Source organism: Trichechus manatus, unplaced genomic scaffold, assembly GCF_000243295.1.
Source record: "Trichechus manatus latirostris isolate Lorelei unplaced genomic scaffold, TriManLat1.0 scaffold00006, whole genome shotgun sequence".
Classification (NCBI taxonomy): domain Eukaryota; kingdom Metazoa; phylum Chordata; class Mammalia; order Sirenia; family Trichechidae; genus Trichechus; species Trichechus manatus.
This window is the reverse complement of record NW_004443942.1, coordinates 28,064,265-28,085,928: the sequence shown is the minus strand read 5'-3', so window position 1 is coordinate 28,085,928 and position 21,664 is coordinate 28,064,265. Positions and strand designations below refer to the sequence as shown.

Genomic DNA, 21,664 nt, shown 5'->3' with positions numbered 1-21,664 from the left:
AGAAAAGTACTGGCCCAAGAGACAGAATGGGCCACATAAACCAGAGACTTCATCAGCCTGAGACCAGAAGAACTAGATGGTGCCCAGCTACCACCAATGAACGTCCTGACAGGGAACACAACAGAGGGTCCCTGATGGAGCAGTAGAATAATGGGATGCAGAACTCAAATTCTAGTAAGAAGACCAGACTTAATAGTCTGTCTAAGACTGGAGGCGCCCTGGAAAGCATGGCCCCTGGTCTCTCCATCACCCCAGAACTAAAACAATTTCTGAGGCCAATTCTTCAGACAGGGATTGGACTGGCCTGTGGGACATAAAGTGATACTTGTGAAGAATGTGCCTTTTAGACAAGTAGATACAAGAGACCAAAGGGGTGGCTTCTGTCCAGAGGTGAGAGGGGAAGGCAGAGAAAGTTAGGAGCTAGTTGAATGTTCATGGGGAATCAGGGGCGGAGGGGAGGAGTGTGCTATTGCAGAATGCGGTGAGCAGTTGGGGTCTCATAACAATGTATGTTAAAAAAAACAATTCTGTATGGGAGACTAACTAGAAATGTAAACTTCATTAATTACAACAATAAAAAAAATAAAATAAAATTAGCTTAAAATAATAGAACATGAGCAAAAAAAAAAATATATCCAATTTAAAAACAGACAAAAGACATGCACAGACATTTCACTGAAGAGAATATGTAAGTGGCAAATTAAAACCACAGTGAGAGACCATTACACACCCACCAGAATGACTAAAATGAAAAATAGCAGTAACACCAAATTTTGGCAAGGGTGAAGAAAACCTAGTTCACTCATACATTGCTGGTGGGAGTGTAACATGGTACAGCCACTTTGGAAAACAGTTTGGTAATTCCTTTCAAAACTAAAAATGGATTTATCATATGATCTAGCAATTGCACTCTTGGGCATTTATCCCAGAGAAATAAATACTTATTTTTAAGCAAGAACTTGTACATGAATGTTCATTGCATCTTTATCAGTAATAGCCGAAAACTAGAAACTACCCAAATGTACTTCAATAAAACTCATTGCCATCGAGTTGATTCCAACTCATAGCGACCCTATAGGACAAAGTAGAACTGCCCCATAGGGTTTCCAAGGAACGGCTGGTGGATTCAAACTGCTGACCTTCTAGTTAGCAGCGGAACTCTTAACCACTACGCCACCAGGGCTCAGTACTTCAGTGGGTGAGAGGTTAAACAAATCACAATGTATCCTTACCATGGAATACTACTCAGCCACAAAAAGGAACAAACTATGGATACACACAACTTGGATGAACTTCAAAGAAATTATGCTGAGTAAAATGAGCCAATCTCAAAAGGATACATACTACATGATTCCATTTATGTAACATTCCTGAAATAACAATTATAGAGATGGAGAAGACGTGGCTCAGTGGTTAAGACCTTGGCTGCTAATCAAAGCTCTTGGCAGTTGCAATCCACCAGCCGCTACTTGGAAACCCTAAGGGGAAATTCTACTCTGTCCTATAGGGCCGCTATGAGTTGGAACCAACTCAACAGCAACGGGTCTGGTTTTTGGTTTGGATTGGGGGTAGCGAAAGCGGATGGGTGTCACTATAAAAGGATAACATGAAGGAGTCTTCTGGTGATGGTAGAGTGGTATATCTTGATTGTAGTGGTGGTTATGTAAGATTACACACATGATAAAACTGAGCTACACACATACACATAAACGAGTGCCTGTATAACTGATGAAGTTTGAATAAGCTCTGTGGGTGGTGTCAATATCAGTTTCCTAATTTTCACATTGTACTATAGTTGTTCAAATGGTGAAGCATTCAGCTGCTAACCAAAAGCTTAGAGGTTCGAGTCCACCCAGAAGCACCTCGGATGAAAGGCCTGGTGATCTACTTCTGAAAAATCAGCCATTGAAAACCCAATGAGCACAATTCTACTCTGACACACACGGGGTCACCATGAGTTGGATTTGACTCAAAGGCAACTGGAAACTGGTTTTTATGCAAGATGTTATCATTGGAGAAGTCTGGGCTAAGGGTGCATGGGATTTCCCTATACATTTTTTTACAATCTATGAATCCTCCTGTGAATCTATAATTATTCTAACATAAAAGTGTAAAAGGGGGAAGGGGGAGAGCAGGAGGAGAAGAATAAGCCAATTAATGCAAAAGAGATTTCAAAAAAGAAAAGTATCACTTAGAGTTTACCAGGAATACTGGAGCTCAGGCGTTTTGTTTTCCCCTTGCAGAAAGCTCTGGGGGATGGGAATAATACTCATCTATAAAATTACATGTTTAAGCAGAAACCCTTCTCTTGAAAAAATTTGGTTCTCTTTCCTGCTCATCCATCCAAGCTACTGTAATGAGGTTTCTTGAGGCTATCATTCATTAAGCCTTGCTGTTCATCAGCAGACTGTATAAAATCAATTTTATTTCCCCAAAACATACTCTTCCTCCCAGCTGTTTAAGTAATCCAGAAATGTCTGCACTGACTCACTGAGACAGGTCAACTGAGCATTAGCCTGTTTTCAATTACATAGTTAATTCCATTAAACAAAGAAAAATGCAAACAGTTAAGCATTTGGACTTTCTCTCCCTGCTCATTCCCTATTGCTTTTATAAAAAACAGATTACCTATGTATATGGAACCTGCCAGGTGTACTCAGAAGACAAATTACAGAAAATCTATTGTTTGTGAAATCAGAAAGATTACCTTTTCTATACTATTTTTGTTTCTTTATTCACGTTTTTGAAAAATTTAGAGTTGTGTATAATCACGAGTAAACACTCTACCTTTACCTCCAAACAAAACTCCTATAAGCCCATTAACTTATCTCTAGTCTATTTATTAAGAAAAATGTACTGTACACATACTTCAACCGTGTTCAAAACTGAGCTCCTGTCCTCAGAAATGTTATCAACTGCTTCAGTGACCTATGGGTGACAACAGTGAGGGTTTCAGTGAACATATTTTCCAGGGCCCTGATAAAGCTGTGAATCCATAAAGCAGCAGCATTTCTAAATCAACTTTACATGTATTACTGGAAGCACTTACTAATGAAGATCAAAGACCACACAGCCTTCAGTATGATTACACCTCAACACAAAGAAAACAAAATCCTCACAACTGGACCAATAAGCAACGTCATGATGCACGGAAGAAAGACTACAGTTGTGAAGGATTTCACTTTACTTGGATCCACAATCAACTCCCACAGAAGCAGCAGTCAAGAAATCAAATGAAGCATTGCATTGGGCAAATCTGCTGCAAAAGATCTCTTTAAAGTGTTGAAAAGCAAAGATGTCACCCTGAAGACTAAGGTGCACCTGACCCAAGCCATGGTGTTTTCAGTCATCTCATATGCATGTGAAAGCTGGACAATGAATAAGGAAGACTGAAGAAGAGTTGATGCCTTTGAATTATGGTGCTGGCGAAGAATATTGAATATACCATGGACTGGCAAAAGAACAAATCTGTCTTGGAAGAAGTACAACCAGAATGGTCCTTAGAAGCAAGAATGGCGAGACTCACATACTTTGGACATGTTATCAGGAGTCATCAGTCCCTGGAGAAGGACATCATGCTTGGTAAAGTAGAGGATCATCAAAAAAGAGGAAGACCCTCAACGAGATGGACTGCAACAATGGGCTCCAGCATAACGACGATTGTGAGGATGACGCAGGACCAGGCAGTGTTTTGTTCTGTGATACACAGGGTTGCTATGAGTCGGAACCTACTCGACGGCACCTAACAACAACAAATATATACATACATACACACACACGTATGTATGTATAGTATATATCTCACACAATAATATTTCAATCATAAAAGATTTATTAGCTCAAATGTAATCCCCACCTTCACATGGGATGCAATGTCCTATTAATGCTTATTTTTATCTGTATTGCATAACAACTGTGACACATAGGCACCCACTCTTAATTAAAGTGATCCAATTCTCTTCAACTTCCCTGGCCTGCCAGCCACCTGCACAGGGCACGGCACTGGTACAGCACCAGAAAACCTACTTTAAAGCAAAACTTGCACAGCTGGTTAGGAGCAGGTGTAGACCAAGGGAACTAAATCAACTCTGCTTGTAGGGATTCATTTCTAAGTGTTTCAAAATGCCAGATCTTGCAAATAAAATCAACCTCTGTATTAGCATTCTCTTAAAAGAAATAAGATTTTAGAGATGTGTTTCCTGGCTATTTTTAATTCTAAATTCCTATGACTGTAGGATAAAAAATGGCCTTTAAGAAGTAGTACAGTGCTACCCTAGCTTCCAATTTCTTTCAGTATTTTATTTGCAATTTTGCGTCAATGTTCACAACACACACATACACACACAAAATCTTTTTGTTAACATCTTTTCTATACTCAAAAGTAGAAATAAAAAACAAAATGAGAAAATCCCTCATCTAAAAATAAATTTTAAGAGATTTATTCCCAGCACAACATTGCAAAACTCCTCTCTGCCTCCATTTTATTTTACAGAAAACATATTTAGTCCACCTTAAATCAAAGACCATGGAATTTTTATAGGAAAATACCAGTCATTCTGGTCAGGTGGCCATATTTAATCAATTCCTTTATATAAAAAATGACAAGTCACTTGTCATGTTCTCCTCTTAGAAATCCATCATAGTAACTGTAGATTATGTCCTTCTATATATTTCCTTTTCCTTCCTCTTTTCTTTGCCAGTTTCAGTCGTGGTTCATAGGGTGTGACTCAACCAAGCCACACATCTCCCTTTCCGATACTAGTTATATTATTTCCTTAAAAATTAGCCACTTATTAAAAGAGAAATAATTGTCGACGTCTATCCTAACACTGAGAATCTGCCCTTGACCTTACTGCAAACACTTGTTAACTCACTGAGTGACAATTTAAGTTCCTTCCCCATTTATAAAATGGGGATAGAAACACGGGTTGAGCACTGCATTTCTTGAAAACTGTCACAAGTTCACAAAACAGTGTTTCTCCCCTTCCTCTCCCCACCCCCACCACGTACATACACCCTTGAAGCTGGGTGACCTTTGTGAAGTTATTTAACTTTTCTGGCTAGTTTAAATGTAAAAACAATGGGATTGGACCTGAAGTTGTCTACCATGTTTAACATTCTATTTTTTTTTCCCCAATTATTCTTCCTTTTTTGTTCATTTACTATGTCAGTATACCCTGTTACTGGAGCCCTGCTGGTGCAGTGGTTAAGAGCTACAGCTGCTAATCAGAAGGTCAGCAGTTTGAATCCACCAGCCATTCCTTGGAAACCTTATCAGGCAGCTCTACCCTGTCCTATAGGGTCACTATGAGTCAGAATCAACTCAATGGCAACAAGTTCAACAGGTTATACTCCACTACTAGGTCTTGTATCTCCCCCGGTGGAATAAAGCTTATTTTATTCTATAATTACACCAACTTGTGTTCTTTAATTGTCCACTGTCTTGATTTATGGAAGTATGTTGTTGCCATCAAATTGATTCCAACTCCTGGTTACCCCGTGTGCAAAGTAGAACTGCTCTATAGGGTTTTCAAGGCTGTGACCTTTCGGAAGCAGATCGCCAGGCCTGTCTTCTAAGAGTTCAAACAGCTAACCTATCAGCTAGTAGTCACACAGTTAACCGTTTGCACCACCCAGGGACTCCTTTATATTTCACTAGGAGTTTGAATTAGATTCTGCCTCAAGGTTTAAGAATGGGCTGAGTAACTATGATTGTGATTTCCCTCTTAGTGATTTTAAGAAAGGCTGAATGTAGGAAGAATGTAAAGTGTGTTTATCCACAATTAAAATTTGCGTCTTTCTACTGTCACATATATTCTTTAATGGTAAGACCTGTGTCTGTGATTTTTATTTTTTCTAATTTTCCACATGATTGTACACAGTAGCTACTCAATAATTAGTTTCTATGCTAAAGACCTTGGTAGATCAGGCACCTTGGCTGAGATTACCACAAGTCTAATGGTGTGGCAAGGGCTCAGGGTTTTAAAACCCATTTCCAAATCCGTTGCTAATTTCCAGTCTTCAGAAGACAACTAACCCATTCAGCAACTCAACACGTTGCTACAAACCACCTGTGTTTTGCTGTTAGTAAAATCAAAGGCAAAAACATTTGGTTAGACTTGCCCGTGGTTTTCATGTTGTTCTTATTTTAAATTTATTATGAAGATACCCAGTACATCAGCGTTATGAGAGCTGTTATTGTTTTTGTTTGTTGTAATTTCAAATACACGATCATTATATGATACCATAAATACTCTGGGGAAATAACCCAATATCCTTTTGCAGACAAGCAAAAACAATTGTCATGGAAATAACTAGAAGAGATGACAATGCTTTCTTAAAGGATGGATCAACATTTCAACTGAGGATCAACAAAGTAACTGAGCTACTCAACAGTTTTAAGAAAGAAATAAATCCTGAAATATATCCTAAACTTTTGCAAAAGAAAATAAAGTCACTTATACAAATATATTTATAGCATCGTCATCAGTAGGCAAGATTTACCGAGTACATTCTACCTATCAGATGCTTTGTATCTATTAATACTCACAATAAGGTAGGTATCATCCCCATTGTTGAGATAAAGAAACTGAAGCTCAAAAAGGTTATTCAGCTAGTATGTAAGTAGCAGAACTAAAACTCCAACCCAGATCTGTCTACCTCTGATCATTGCATTCTATCATCTAAGCTACATGGAAATTGATTAAATGACTAACGATAGTGAATGGTTAAATAAATTATGATATATTTAATGGACTTTTATGCAACTATTAACTATTATAAAGGTGACACAATGGAAATTAAAATATACAGTTCATAATGTATATGAAATAATGTTAGATTAAACAAACAAAAACCATTTAAATGCATTCTGGATACAACTAGACAAAAATGTGCACATATTTGGATAAAAAATAGAAAAGAGAACAAAGAAATGAAAAGTTTTATGGTTAGGTGATGTGTTTATAGGTGGTATGTATTTCTCTTGATATAACTGTTTTTAATGAATTATTTGAAAACTAAGTCAGCTCTTGCCACATCGGTTCTCAACCCTTTGGTTTATTCTTCCTTTAACTACAAAACTTTGGGGTGACGGTGGGGTAGGCTACCAAGATAGTTCTTGCTATTAAGACCACAGTGGAGTATCTACCTTGACTGAGTGCTTTACAGACATTATCTCATTTAATATTTTTGCACCAATCTTAGGAGGTAAATATTTCTATTATTCCCATTTCAGAGATGGGAAAACAAAGGCTTACAGATTAAGATGACTCCATCTGAAAAAGTATAAAGCTAGCAGAGAAAACCAAGTTAGCCTGACTTCAAAGCCCATTCTCTTAATCATTACACCATACAGTATTACACAGTAGCTTACCGTCATTAAGTTGGTAGTAAGCCTCTAAAAACTAGAATTCCTTTTCAGCCTTGTATTAAATGAGACCAGAGAGGAACAATTCAAAGTTAAAATGACTGGCATGGGTATTAGTGGTCTTTGCTTTAGAGCAAATAATTTTCCATTCGATTCACGACAGTATTAAGTTAAATCATGGTAATTGTATGTTTTGTCTGTTTTTCTAAATTTTTTTAATTAAAAAATAAAACAGGTTTCAACCAGCATTTATTTTTCTTTCCAAGCGAATACTGAATTGTGTTTCCACTCTTCACTAGTAATGAAATGGTTAAATCTTGAGGGTACACCCTGGTGGATATCTCCCTCAACCATCTAAAGAGGAAAAAAAAAGTCACAGTCAGTTACTCCCGTTAGCTCTGTGTTCATTAGAACACTTGTAGGCACATACACACGCTCTCTTTACTGTCAGCCTTCGGCTTGCCAGTCACAGTGGGCAGTCAGAGCATCTGTCCCAAGTGCTGACATTTTACACCTGGCTTAGCGGCAAACATTCAGAGAGGGGTGAACAGCCCCGCTGGCCTTCAGGTAGGTCCAATACCTTGATTTCTACCAAAGCTAAAAGATGGGAGCCTACGTTTGTAAACTTTAAGGAAAGGTGATACCACACTTCAGTAGTGTGTGAATTACAGGTGGAGCGGGTGTCTACACAGGACAGGGATGATGTACTATCTGGAAACTGTGGCTTTTTGGTCTTAGACTGCAGCAAGGATTTAATTCCTATGCCTTCAGAGCACTATGTACAAATCCTGATGGATACGTGCTTCTCTGGCATACGTGTCAGAGGGAAAACCTAAACCTAGTTTTAATGCCAGCAAAAATCAAATAATGTATGCTTCAAACCTGATTGACCATGCAAGACAGTATTAATTTATGCACTAAATGCCTGCAGTCGTATGAAGTTACCTGCTACTTCAGAGCAATCAGGAAAACTCGGACAATACTTGTCAGTAAGAGTGAATGCTTCAGAAAATATTACCTTTCTTTGGAAGGAAAAGAAAAAAAAATTCAGTTTAGATGTAAGAAACTACAAACCCAGACCTCACACCATTAGCCCTCCTTTGATTCCCAACTCTGCCCTAGCTTCACAATAAATCAAAGTCTCCCTGCTGAGGAATGTCAGCATGGGGCTGGGGAAATAGTATAAGTTTAATGGTCCTCTATTTCTGTCTTTGAGAAAGAGTCTTTAATGTGTTGACTTTGAGACTTCCTTCAGTTGAAGAACAGTGTCTTGTTTTTTAAAAATATCTTCCTGTTTTTGTCTAGACTACTTAAATAAAAATGCTCGGGTAGAATATTTTAGTGCTAGTATAATCCTTTAAAAACTCTTTTAAAAACCAAGCTGAAGCTAATATAGTCATATTAAAACCATGGAAAATATGCAATAGTCTACTCAAGCAAAAAAGATATTCAAGTCAGTAAAGTAAAACTTCAAAAACTACATAAATGTGGCAAAAGAATGTGAAAACACTTTCAATGTTCCTGTTTGTTCTTTAAATACATAAATCATCTGGCCACGGTTTAAAATAGGTGATTAAAAATTAAATACACATTGAACAACACGATGAACATATTTAATTTCACTGAACTCTACATGTGAAGATTGCTGAAATGGCAAATGTTTTGTTACTTATATATCTACCATAATAAAAAAAAGTTTTATTAAAAAGAAAATAAATACACATATACCTGAACTGTACTACAAGAGAAGGTAACTCACCTCAGTAGTAATAAACTTTACCACTGTTTTTAGGGCCCTGATATTACAAAGCGAGCCAACAGCAAGGCATCAAAGGGAGAACAGAAACTCTGTCTCAAAAATCTTTAGGGACCTTGACCAAGCTATGAACATGGGCAGTCTTCCTTATGTCTTGCCCAAGAAAATGGTTCTGTTTTATATGAAATAATTGTTTTTATTTATGAGAAGCCAAAATGTCTATGACAACCTTATAAGGAAGCTAACAGGCTACAATGAAAACTGTCTTTAAAAAGCTTGCTGTTTAAAAGCAAGTGTTCTTAGTGCATGTTTATCGCCTTGGGATCTGGGATCCATTATCCTTGTTTGGCTTGTTTTATATCCCAATAACTGTCTTCATACGTGTTTGAAACAAGTAGACTTGGTTTCAGGACTCCCTCCAACCCAAAAATGGGCAACTCTCTGAGAACAATCACTCATCGTGCTGAGCATAATCATGTACTGAGTTGAGGGTCAACAATATTTCCTTCTGGTTCCTATGTTGTTGTTGTTAGGTGCCGTCGAGTCGGTTCTGACTCATAGCAACCCCATGTATTTATTGCTATGGATAGCATTTTGCTAGTTGCACAGATGTCTTCTTTTCACGACAGGGCATGAATAAATGAAATGCTTGGCCAGGTTATTTCACAAGCGGGGTAAGTTGCTGAACTACACACCACCATGGCTTGAGGAAGAAAGAGGTTTGCTTTATGACTTTGGTAGTAATTCTTCTCATTCACCATTTCCTCCCTTAATTTAATATAACCCACAAGACAACTTAGATTAAAAGATCACACCCTGAGGAATCTCCCATCACGAATCATTTGAAGTAAACTAAAAATCTTAAGTCTAAGAGGATATTAAGCAATTAATTACACCTTATCTACAGAAATGCTTCAAAACAAAAAACCCCACCAACATCTCACTAGAGGGACCATAGATTCTAAACAGTCCAAGGAACCTTTATGGGGTAATAAAAATAAATAGTGTATCAATTAACATTTATTAAGTATTAACTTTATGCCAGGCACTGCTGTGTGCTTTACATATGTTATCTCATTTATGGAGTCCCTGCTTGGTGTAAATGGTAAGCATGCTGGGTGCTGATGGAAAGGTTGGAGGTTTGAGTCCACCTACAGGCACCTCGGAAGAAAGACCTGGCAATCTACTTCCACAAAATCAGCCATTGAAAACCCTGTGGAGCACAGTACTACTCTGAAACATATGTGGTCACCATGAGTCAGAGTCCACTAAACAACAACTGGTTTTAGTTTGCTTTATCTCGTTTATTCCTCAAGTTTCCTTTATCTCATTTATACCCAATGAATATGTACTAATATTATCCTCATTGTACAAATAACAAAGAGAAAGAGAAAATAACTTGTCCAAGGTGGCTACACAGCAACTAAGTGTTAGAGCAGGATTGGACTCAGACAATCCAAACTCAAAGACTGCATATTAAATGAGGGATTAGAAAAAGGGTAGCAAGAAGAATGAAATATTTCCTGTTTTTTAAATTGAACTTGACACCAGACCCCTCATCATATATATTTATCCCATTCTTGCTAGTCCAAAATGTTATCAATCTATGACCACTGACCACTTCCTCAGCTCCTAAAGCCCTTTCTAATCATCTTCAACATTACAAGTATCATCTTGCATGACAGGTAATTGCGCACTAACAACCTCACTTTCGATAAATTCAAGTATAAACATAGTAAATAAACACAGTAACTATCATTTACTCTGTGCAAAGCCCTGTTCTAAGTGCTTTACATGTATTGATTTGCTAACTATATCTTCTAATGTCCCAGTGGTGCAGTGATTAAGGGCTCAGGCTGCTAACCAAAAGGTAGGCAGTTCAAATCCACCAGCCACTCCTTGGAAACCCTACGGTGCAGTTCTACTCTGTCAATCTTTGAGGTAGGTAAATTTATCTCATTCTACAGACCAGGAAACTGACGCACAGAAAGGCTAAATAACTTGCTAAGGTCATGTAGTTAGTTAGTGACAGAGCCAGGATTTGAATTCAGCCATTCAACCTTCAGAGTCCATACTTTTAGCCACTATTTTTCAGTTTTTGAAGCATATTAACAATTCATTCTTAAAAGTCAAGGAATCTGTGCTATTTTGTTTCCTTTAAACTTTGGTGCCTAAGCCTTCACTCTTCAAACAGGGAATGCATTCCACACTAAGGCTCCTGACATCTCTCTAAGGTAGGTAATAATAACAAAATAATTTATCAAGCTTACTTCATCTGGTGAATACCTTTTGTAAATGTTGTAATACAAATATTAAGCCTTCATTAATTCTGGCACTTCTTTGCTTAGTACCAGCTTACTAAAGAATTACCAAAGAATTCCTTTGGTCAAAGTTCTTCGGCTGAAAAGAGATTTGAAATAAGGACCACTAAACTCTGTTTTCCTACCAAGAAAACAGAAATATGTGTCAGAACCTTCTCTGCTTCCCTAAAAAACCAACTAAAAACCAAACTCATTGCCGTCCTGTGGATTCTGACTCATAGCGATCCTATAGGACAGAGTAGAACTGCCCCATTTGGGTTTCCAAGGAGGCTGGTAGATTCAAACTGCTGACCTTTTGGTTAGCAGCCAAACGCTTCCACTGCGCCACCAGGGCTCCGTGCTTCCCTAAAAGAACCTTAAAAACAGGAATAAGAGAGACTGATAAAGCAAAGGGCCTTTAAAATGGTACTCGCTAAAGTCTAATTACTGTTATTTCCATTACTAAGACTATTGTTGTTAGTTGCTGTCGAGCAGATTCCAACTAAGATTAGGAGTGGTAAAAATCATTATCATATAATTTCTCCCGCACTCTAGGCATTCAGAAACTCATCTTTTGGTCCTATAAAATAGTCATAGCTTTTGTAACATCGGGACCTCTTCCTTCCCCCGCCCCGAAGCAACGTATGGATCCTCAGGGGTTAAATTCTGTGTCAAGCCCCCAAGCGTCCAGACAGAAGGCAGTAAGGACAACTCTGCCACTCCGCTCCCCCTGGAGCAGCTGTGCTTCCTACGGGTCACCTTGTTTGAGTCCCCAGGAGAGGCTCCAGCAATACCGGGGCTGGAGTTTGCCTAACACGGGTCCAGGCGCTGTAACCTCCCCGTAACCCGGATGTTGGGTCTATATCAACGACTCTCACCTCCCATTCCCTAGTTTTCCGCCTTGGCGCCCATCTAAACACTTCGCACTTTTCACGTCTCTGTTCAGAAAGCCGTCCTACGCTTCTCCACTCCTGGAGCAACAAACTATCTCAACCACGCATGCCACAGGGTACTCGTTCTTGGGAAATGTAGTTCTTTCTGCTGACGAGTGGTAAATCTTTAAGTAAAAAAGGACTACAATTCCCAGAATTCTGAACGAGGCTAGTCCGCGTCTGAAATATGTCCTAGCTGTTCGAATTACATTAGGCAGAAAGGTTCTGTGGTTCTTTGCATACCTAGCACCTTGGACTCTGTTAATTCAGTCCCATCACAAGCTTGTGGGAGAAAATTTTTAACATACTTTTAACATGTAAGGGAGTATAAACACAGTGATTTTTTTTATGAAGAGATACAGTAAGTCAATTTACTTTTCTAATTCTTTCAGATAAAAGATCTACCCACGATCAGAAAATATGTCACTGCAGATGGTAACAATCAGTAATAATATAGCCTTAATTCAACCAGGCTTCTCACTGATGCGGTTTGATGGACAAGTTTTCTTCTTTGGCCAGAAAGGTTGGCCTAAGAGAGCCTGCCCCACTGGAGTTTTCCATTTTGATATAAAGCATAACCATCTCAAACTGAAGCCTGTATTTTTCTCCAAGGATTCGTGCTATCTTCCTCCTCTTCGCTACCCAGCCATTTGCACATTCAAAGGCAGCTTTGAGTCTGAAAAGCATCAATACATTGTCCATGGAGGGAAAACGCCAAACAATGAGCTTTCAGATAAGATTTATGTCATATCTGCTGTTTGCAAGAACAACAAAAGAGTTACTTTTCGCTGCATAGAGAAAGATTTAGTAGGAGATGTTCCCGAAGCCAGATATGGCCATTCCATTGATGTGGTGTATAGTCGGGGGAAAAGTATGGGTGTTCTCTTTGGAGGACGTTCATACATACCTTCTGCCCAAAGAACCACAGAAAAATGGAACAGCCTAGTTGACTGCCAGCCTCACGTTTTCTTGGTGGATTTTGAATATGGGTGCTGTACATCATACATTCTTCCAGAACTTCAGGATGGGCTATCTTTTCATGTCTCCATTGCCAGAAATGATACCATTTACATTTTAGGAGGCCATTCACTTGCCAATAACATCCGCCCTGCCAACCTGTACAGGATAAGCGTTGATCTCCCCCTGGGTAGCCCAGCTGTGAGTTGCACAGTCTTGTCAGGAGGAATCTCTGTCTCCAGCGCAATCCTGACTCAAACTAGCAATGATGAATTCGTTATTGTTGGTGGCTATCAGCTTGAGGATAAAAAAAGAATGGTCTGCAACATAGTCTCTTTAGAGGACAACAAGATAGAAATTCGGGAGATGGAGACCCCAGATTGGACCCCAGATATTAAGCACAGCAAGATATGGTTTGGAAGCAACATGGGAAATGGAACTGTTTTCCTTGGGATACCAGGAGACAATAAGCAGGCTATTTCAGAAGCATTTTATTTCTATATGTTGAAATTTACTGAAGAGGATGGGAACGAAGATCAGAAAACATTCACAAACAGCCAGACATCCACAGAAGACCCAGGGGACTCCACTCCCTTTGAAGACTCAGAAGAATTTTGTTTCAGTGCAGAGGCAGATAGTTTTGATGGTGATGATGAATTTGACACCTATAATGAAGATGATGAGGAAGACGAGTCTGAGACGGGCTACTGGATCACATGCTGCCGTACTTGTGATGTGGATATCAACACTTGGGTACCATTCTATTCAACTGAACTCAACAAACCCGCCATGATCTACTGCTCTCATGAAGACGGTCACTGGGTCCACGCCCAGTGCATGGATCTCGCAGAACGCACGCTCATTCAACTATCAGAAGGAAGCAACAAGTACTACTGCAATGAGCATGTGGCTATAGCAAGAGCACTACACACCCCCAAAAGGTCCCTACCCTTAAAGAAGCCCCCACTGAAATCCCTCCGCAAAAAAGGCCCTGGGAAAATCTTGACTCCTGCCAAGAAATCATTTCTTAGAAGGCTGTTTGATTAGTTTCACAAAAGCCTTTGAGATTCAAGTGCATTAAATTTTTAAACCTATTTTAAAGAATCATGATGATAGAAATTATATTTCTATTTTTGTTTCTGAAACGGCTGTGTTTCTTTTAGTTACATGAATTAAGTGTCAGGAAAGACAGCACGTAACACAATGCTAAGCAGAGTCATTGTAGAACTATACATTTTGAAAATATTTTACTCAAGTGTATCTTAAATGAGAATTTCCAATCTGAATTTTTTTCCTTGAAGACATCTTAAGCACAGAAGAAAGCAGTAAAGTAATCAAGGTATATTTATATCCCTCATATGATTTTTTGGTCACATCTTATTAAGCAGTTAAGACAAATTTAACCAGTAAAGAAACTAACACCCAAAGGAATTAAATGACTTATTTTTGTGCAATATAGCAATGTGTTGGTTGGCCAAAAATTAAAACTGAGATCACCTGTATCCCACACTATTACTCTTTATGCAACCTCTGAGATCGCCCCTTGTGCTATGCTCATGAATAGAACAAGTTTCTTATAGCTGAGACGTGTGTATATCCACTGACAGACGGAAGAGGAAAAGACTCTGTATGAAGTTTATTACGTTGACCAAGTTTGTTACATCTTCTCAAGCTATCTGCATGCACCTTCTTCAAAGATTCCCCCATCACGTGATGCACAGATGGTGAGCCAAAGTGAGTCCCGTGAATCAATTCTTTGAGATCATTTTCATGAAAAACTGACGCCCACTGCTACTTAGCACTGTGAGCGTGCCCTGGGAAAGGACCACCAAATAAATCTCATGGGGAAGAGTAATACTGATTATTTCCGAAAATAATAAAAGTTGGAACAATTTCACAAATAGGAAATTTTAAATGGGGAGTAAGAAATTTATTTGTGTGTATGTCTAGTTAATGTGTGACATTTGCTGCCAAAAAATATTACAAAATCAGTGATCTTCCTAAGATTCAATTGGACACATGCTAGAATGAAAGTTTAAACCACTGTTAATTTTGAGACTGTAAGACATCAGTTTATCATTAGATGAACTTAGAAGCAAATGATTTCTTTCCTGGGGTATTTTTCTGGAAGAGTATTTCACCTACTCTTAAGAGTTTAAGTCATAGTCTATTATTGATCTGTCTTCGTTGAGAGTCCACGGTGTGTAAGGTATAATTACCAAATTCAGAGGAGATAGAAATAATGCAGGAGAGGAAATCATGGAGTACTAATTCTTCTGCTAACAGTTCCATGCCCCAGGTCCTATTACTAACTTCTCTGTGTTTCAGTAGTATTGCTTGATGAATATTTCTTCTTAACAAGTGACTACCATTGTTTTGGTTGATCTTTTGTTGTTTCTATCACCTATATAAAACTAATAAAATATTTAAAATGTCTTCTGTTTATATGGATTTACTCAAATTATTAACATACCTAGATACCCAAATAAGAGAAAAAATATTCTGTTTAATTTTCTCAGGCTCATTTTACTTGGATGTCTTTTTTATCTATTAGTAGGCAGTGACACAAGTTGGAGCTGAAATATCTTTCACAAGAGACCAAAGGACATGTTCCCCCAAGAAGTAAATGCAATCCTTTATCTTGATTTGTCTACGATGAGTCAATAGCTAAAGAATTGGTGTCCCATATATGTTCGTAGTCAATGAAATCAAAACATGATAATATAAGTGATTTAATTCTGAACTCACTGATTTCTGTAGTCAAACTCAGATATCACCAGTAGAGCTGATTTTGATTTGTGTATGTGTGTGTGTGCGTGTTTCAAGCAGAAGTAGTTTGGTGTTACTGAATTTGAGTAAAAATAGATCCTTTTAAGTCATCTTACTAATGAGTCCATCAGACTTGACTTCAAGACATTGAGGCAGCTTTTCGAATCAGCACGTGCAAACATCCAAACGTGCCACATAAGGAGAGCACACACTTATCCCAAAGATACTGTCTTTGCCTGAAATATTCCTAAGACTCATACTTCAATTACTCATATTTCAAATGGATCATTCCTTTTGAAGATATGCAACAGTTGTCCCTATTCTTCCATTATAGATGGATTTGATTTGTTATGTCATTCAGAGCCTATTGAGGCAAATTAGAAGGGTGTCACTCTCAGAATCATATTACTACTTTAGATCAAAAACAAAGGGTGACTATAAGCTAACAAAGTGGGCTTTCTGATGTGGCTCATAAATAGATTCTGAAGGCAAGTCCTGAAATTGTTTACACAAGAAATAAGTATATGGCTTCCCAAGGTGACCATTTTAAGGGACCATACTCATCTGCAAGGACAGTTGGATTCAGTGTGTTAGGGGAAGGAAAAGTGTAATAAAAAAAAAAGAGTTAGTTCAAAGGCCCTGGGGCAAGATGAAGCTAGTCATATTTTAGAAACTGAAAGATCAGCGTGATTAAAACATGTTAAACTAGGGGGATATGGGGTGGCGTGAGCCTGTCAGGGCCCCCAGTTTTTCATCACTAAAATAAAATCACATAAACTGCTCCACCTGTACCACAGAGTGGTTGTGGGGGTCAAACAAGTCATTATAAATTTAAAAACACTATCTGAACATATACTATCGTTGTATGTGTGTTCAAAAAATAGTTTCATTATTCTCTACCACTGGGTAAAACTTGTTTAAAAAGATGGTGTTTGCTGCTTTTTGCTAGAGATTTTGAGATAATGAATATGTGTAACCAATTAAAATTTCAAGTGACAAATACAGAATAGAGACCAGCCGTTATCAAAGACTATGTAATAATATTTTAGGTAAACTGAAAGGAGGAAGGCCAGTGGTGATGAGATACTGTCAGAAAGATGTTCAATACAACATTCCAGTTTAGAAGGTATAACTGATGGTCCATAATTCCATTCAGTGTTGAAAGTCACGTTGTGAGATCAGATTTGTCAGGAATGATATTTAATCAATTGGAAATCATTCTTTGTCTGGTAGATCATAGATTAATAAAACAAAATACATGAAGTTTAGTGAACAGGACAAATCACTTCTTTAATGTAGCAGGAATGATCCATTTGGACTTATCCCCTCCCTAAATACCTCTTGACCTCAACGCTGCCTTCACACTTTGTGCTCAATCGTCAAAAAAATGCTGAACTGGCAACACTTTTTCTGAGCACCCCTGATTATTTCATACCTCAGGGCCTTTGAGCAAGTCTTTCTTCTTCAGAGAATACTTTCTGTTTTGTGCTTTGCGACTCCTATGAACACCCTAGTCCATCTGGCCTACTCCTGTTTAGTCCCAGGTCAGATATCTTCTCCCTCAGGTATCCCTCTCTGAACCCCACCACCTCCTAGATGCTGTTGTTGGTGTTGTTGTGTTGGGTACCACTGAGTTTATTCCTACTCATAGTGAATAGAACTGCCCCATATGGTTTTGGCTGCAATAGCCTACAAATCTCAGGTTACACATTCAGGAGGGCAAGAAATGGAGCCGACTATACTTTTCTATAACTCAATTCACATTATATTATGAACCCCTTAGTAATATATGGTGGAGATTTAATTGCAATCAATTTAGGGTTCTCTCTCTTTTCACCCAACTTTTTATCCAAATGCCAGGGGGAAATATGATGCTTATATTTCAGAAGTGGGAATGAGGGAAGGTAAAGCATCTGGTCCTTAGAGCCATCATCCCTCCTCACTAGCTTCTGCTACAAGATCCACAATCACATCTTCTGTTATATCTTTGAAGATCACTGCTGAGTTGCACCTCAGTCTTAAACATAAGGATCCATGGTGATGTAGATAAGTGCTCGGCTGCTAACCAAAAGTTTAGGGGTTTGAATCTACCAGCGGCTCTGCAGGGCAAAGACCTGGTGATGTGTTTCCATAAAGATTACAGCCAAGAAAACTCTATGAGACAGTTCTACTCTGTCACATGGGGCTGCTATGAGTCAAAACTGACTTGACACCAAGCAACAACAGCAAATTCTTTAAACAAATGAGGGTAAGGTGTGGAAATAAATCTTTTGAGTTCTAAATTTTTTTTTTCTTTTTTCCTAAATATCTTTGATCCATCAAAATATCTCACAGAACTTGGAAACCAAAAGTACAGCAAAACTCACAGAAGAAGATGAGGTCTTGGGTTAAACGTATTCTCTTTTTTAGTGAAAAGAGTTCACACAGGATTAGAATGGTTTTCACGGTGAATTTAAATAGAATAGGCAGCCATTATAACCCACAGTGACAAGAATTCCAAATTATTTGTATGCCACCAAACTCCACTCTAGCACAGAATATTGCTTTTTGCCTTGGAATTTACCACAGATGGTATCACATTTTTCCAAACCTAATTCTGTCAGGAAACATCTAATATTGCACACTTATTTCTAAGAAGGCTATTTCTTCATCCTGTCTCCAAATATCAATCTAATAAATGTGCATTTGTTTAAATCATAATTTGTGAGAATGGGAAGGAAAAATTATCAATAATACTCATTTTAAAAAGCTGATTCATATGTGTAGCTTAAGGCTAAAGATCCCTGAATGTATGGATCACGTTGTCCATCAGTAGGTCTCTTCGGGTATCCATCAGTAAGCATTTATTGACAATCCAAGACCCATACCGTGTGAAATATTATGGAAGCTACAGAAGAAACATGAAACATGAGCCCCATCTTCAGGGAGCTTAGAGTCTCGCTGCAGACTGAGGAAAGGTGGGCAGGGCACAAGAGTTATAAAAATTGAAAACTGCACTTGAAGAAATTAGTGACAATTAAATTTGAAACTGTGTAGTAATGACTACCCATGCATAACAGCTCTTTTTTTTTTTTAACCTGGGATATATTGGTAAAATTAAGAAATCAGGTTAAAATATTTCTAAATTTCCTTTGTTATTTTGACCTCTGTCACGGTGACTCAGATAATTGTAAAATGTAGAAAAGACTGTGAGGTACTGTGCAAAATGCATAATGATAACTCAAAAGATGACAGGTTTGTGTGCATGCAAAACATGGCTAAATCATCAATTTTTGAACCATGAAAAAGTATGAACTTCTTGAAGATAAAGATGGAAAGATGGCTAAGTGAGTAACCAAAAAAACTCAAATCTACTACCGTTGAGTGATTCTGACTCATGGCGCCCCCGTGTGTGCAAGTAGACCTGCATTCCGTAGGGTTTTCAAGGCTGTGACCTTTCAGAAGCAGATTATCAGGCCTGTCTTCCAAGGTGCCTCTGGATGGGTTCGAACCTCTAACTTTTCTGTTAATAACTGAACAGGTAACCATTCGCGCCACCCAGGGACTACTAACTATGTGAGTACTTATTTTATTAAGTGTTTTTTAAGACCTTAATCAGACCTCAGTTTAAAATTGTGCACATCTTGGTCTTCAAGTAAGTCAGTATGCATGTTATGATGATGGAATTAAGTTGTCATCATCAGGAGGGAAAAAAAGATGAAAGAAGATTACATAAATGCCAAAGGGAAAAAAAGAAATTTCCGTGAGAAAGGTTGGGTTTGAACTGCCAGTCTCTTGGTTAGTAGCTGAGCATAAAACGTCCATGCCGCCCGGGTAAATATGTCTGTACATCTAGGTAAATAACTTGTACTCAAGGCCCCAAGTGCCCTTTAACCACCTGGTAGTTGGAGAAAAACCTCTGACTTCCTGAGAAGATGAGGCTGTGAAGAACTGCAGAACTTCCTCTCACCTCCTCCTGCCTATGGTTGGACAAAGCCATCTGAGAGCGTGAGACATGTGAACCAGAAGCCAGTGTTTTTGCAGGCACAAAATGTGTGAAATTGCTGCCCTGTCATTTAAATTTCTGTGCATAACCCTTCTCAATCTTGGACAAAATACCCTAACACCAACTACCTTCCCAAAGCATCCCACTCATGCCATGTTCCTGACTTGGCATGAATGGTATCACTTGGCTGCTTCCAACTCTTCAAATGTATCACTTTGCACTTAGAGTAGGATTCAAAGTCCTTCAAGCCCTCTGGGTCTTGCATGACGAGGCCTCTGCCTGATTCTCCAGTCTCACATAACCCCTCTCTCACCTTCACTCACTCTGCTCAGCAGCACTGACATTCCTCCCATTCCCAAACACTGCCAAATGCTCTCACACCTCAGAGTCTTCACAGGCTAAGTCCGATACACGTCTATCACTTCCTGGTAACTCACCTGACCTCACCCCACTCACCCTACCAGTCTCCGCTTAAATGTTCCTTCTCTCTAAATGCTTTCTTAGGCTTCCCGGTTTAAATTCCATTGCAGTATTGTACTTCTTAAGCTGCTAACCAAAAGGTCGGCAGTTTGAATCCACCAGGCACTCTTTGGAAACCCTCTGTGGCAATTCTGCTCCGTCCTATAGGGTCACTATGAGTTGGAATCGACTTGACGGCCACAGGTTTGGCTTGGTTTGGTTTTTATTGAACTTCTAGGAGTCCCTGGGTGGTGCAAATGTTCAAGCATTCTGCTACTACCTGAAAGGTTGGCAGTTCGAACCAGACGCACCTGGGAAGACAGGCCTGGCATTCTGCTTCCAAAAGGTCACAGCCTTGAAAACCCTATGGAGCATTCTACTCTGCACACATGGGATCGCCATGAGTTGGAACTGACTCGACAGCAACTAACAACAACGTTGTACTTCTGGAAGTCCCTGGGTAGTGCAAATGGTTAACGCACTCACCTGCTAACCAAAAACTGGAGATTCGAGTTCTGGGAATCTGGGAAGCCTGGGAAGAAAGACCTAGTGGCCTACTTCCGAAAGGTCACAGACATTGAAAATCCTATGTGCACAGTTCTACTCTGACACACCTGGGGTCACCATGAGTCAAGTCAATTGGACAGCAACAGGAAAGGAAAGGATTGTATTTCCTATTGCATCTATTGTACTTCTTATTGTACTTTAATCGCACCTAGTATTTTTCCTTCGTAACACCAGAGTCAGTAGCCATTCATTTACTTGTCTTGTGATTGATTTAATACCTGCTTCCCTCTAGCTCCTTGTAAGCAGAAACTATTTTGCTCACCACTGTATCTGCAGTGCCTAGCACACATTGCCTAATCAGAGAAGACATCCTATAAATATTTGTTTAAAATATAGACTAAATTCATCGAAAGGGCATCAGGAACGATGCTGAACTTAGCTGGTCCCTAAAACGTAAGAGATTCTACATTTTTAAAGGCAGGGGTAATAGTCAAAGTATTTGAACAGCCAGCTAAAGCTGGCTGGAGTCTAGTCTTGGAGACCCCCTGCTGTTCCAGGAGTTAACCTGTTAGTGGCTGGATTGTACAATGGTCCAGGGGTTCCTGAAGGATGGGACAGGGCTGTTAGGGA

General features: G+C 38.9%; 2 protein-coding genes across 4 annotated transcripts in view; one reads left to right on the top strand and one right to left on the bottom strand.

The window, feature by feature from the left end:
* IFTAP (intraflagellar transport associated protein) overlaps nucleotides 1-12,560 on the bottom strand; it is a 91,254-nt gene extending 78,694 nt beyond the window's left edge. The window contains exons 1-2 of one of the 3 annotated variants that reach the window (XM_023738424.1): nucleotides 12,304-12,560; nucleotides 8,315-8,391 (exon numbers count right to left, since the gene is read on the bottom strand). The gene's annotated coding sequence lies outside the window, so the exon portion shown is untranslated. The remainder of the gene's footprint in view (nucleotides 1-8,314; nucleotides 8,392-12,303) is intronic. The other 2 variants (XM_023738431.1, XM_004369809.2) reach the window with 2 other exon arrangements.
* On the top strand, nucleotides 6,504-14,911 carry RAG2 (recombination activating 2). The gene is made up of 2 exons (XM_004369808.2): nucleotides 6,504-7,936; nucleotides 12,750-14,911. Exon 2 carries the CDS (start codon nucleotides 12,778-12,780, stop codon nucleotides 14,359-14,361), a length of 1,584 nt encoding a protein of 527 aa, XP_004369865.1. The 5' UTR covers nucleotides 6,504-7,936; nucleotides 12,750-12,777; the 3' UTR covers nucleotides 14,362-14,911.
* Nucleotides 14,912-21,664: the final 6,753 nt, after the last annotated feature.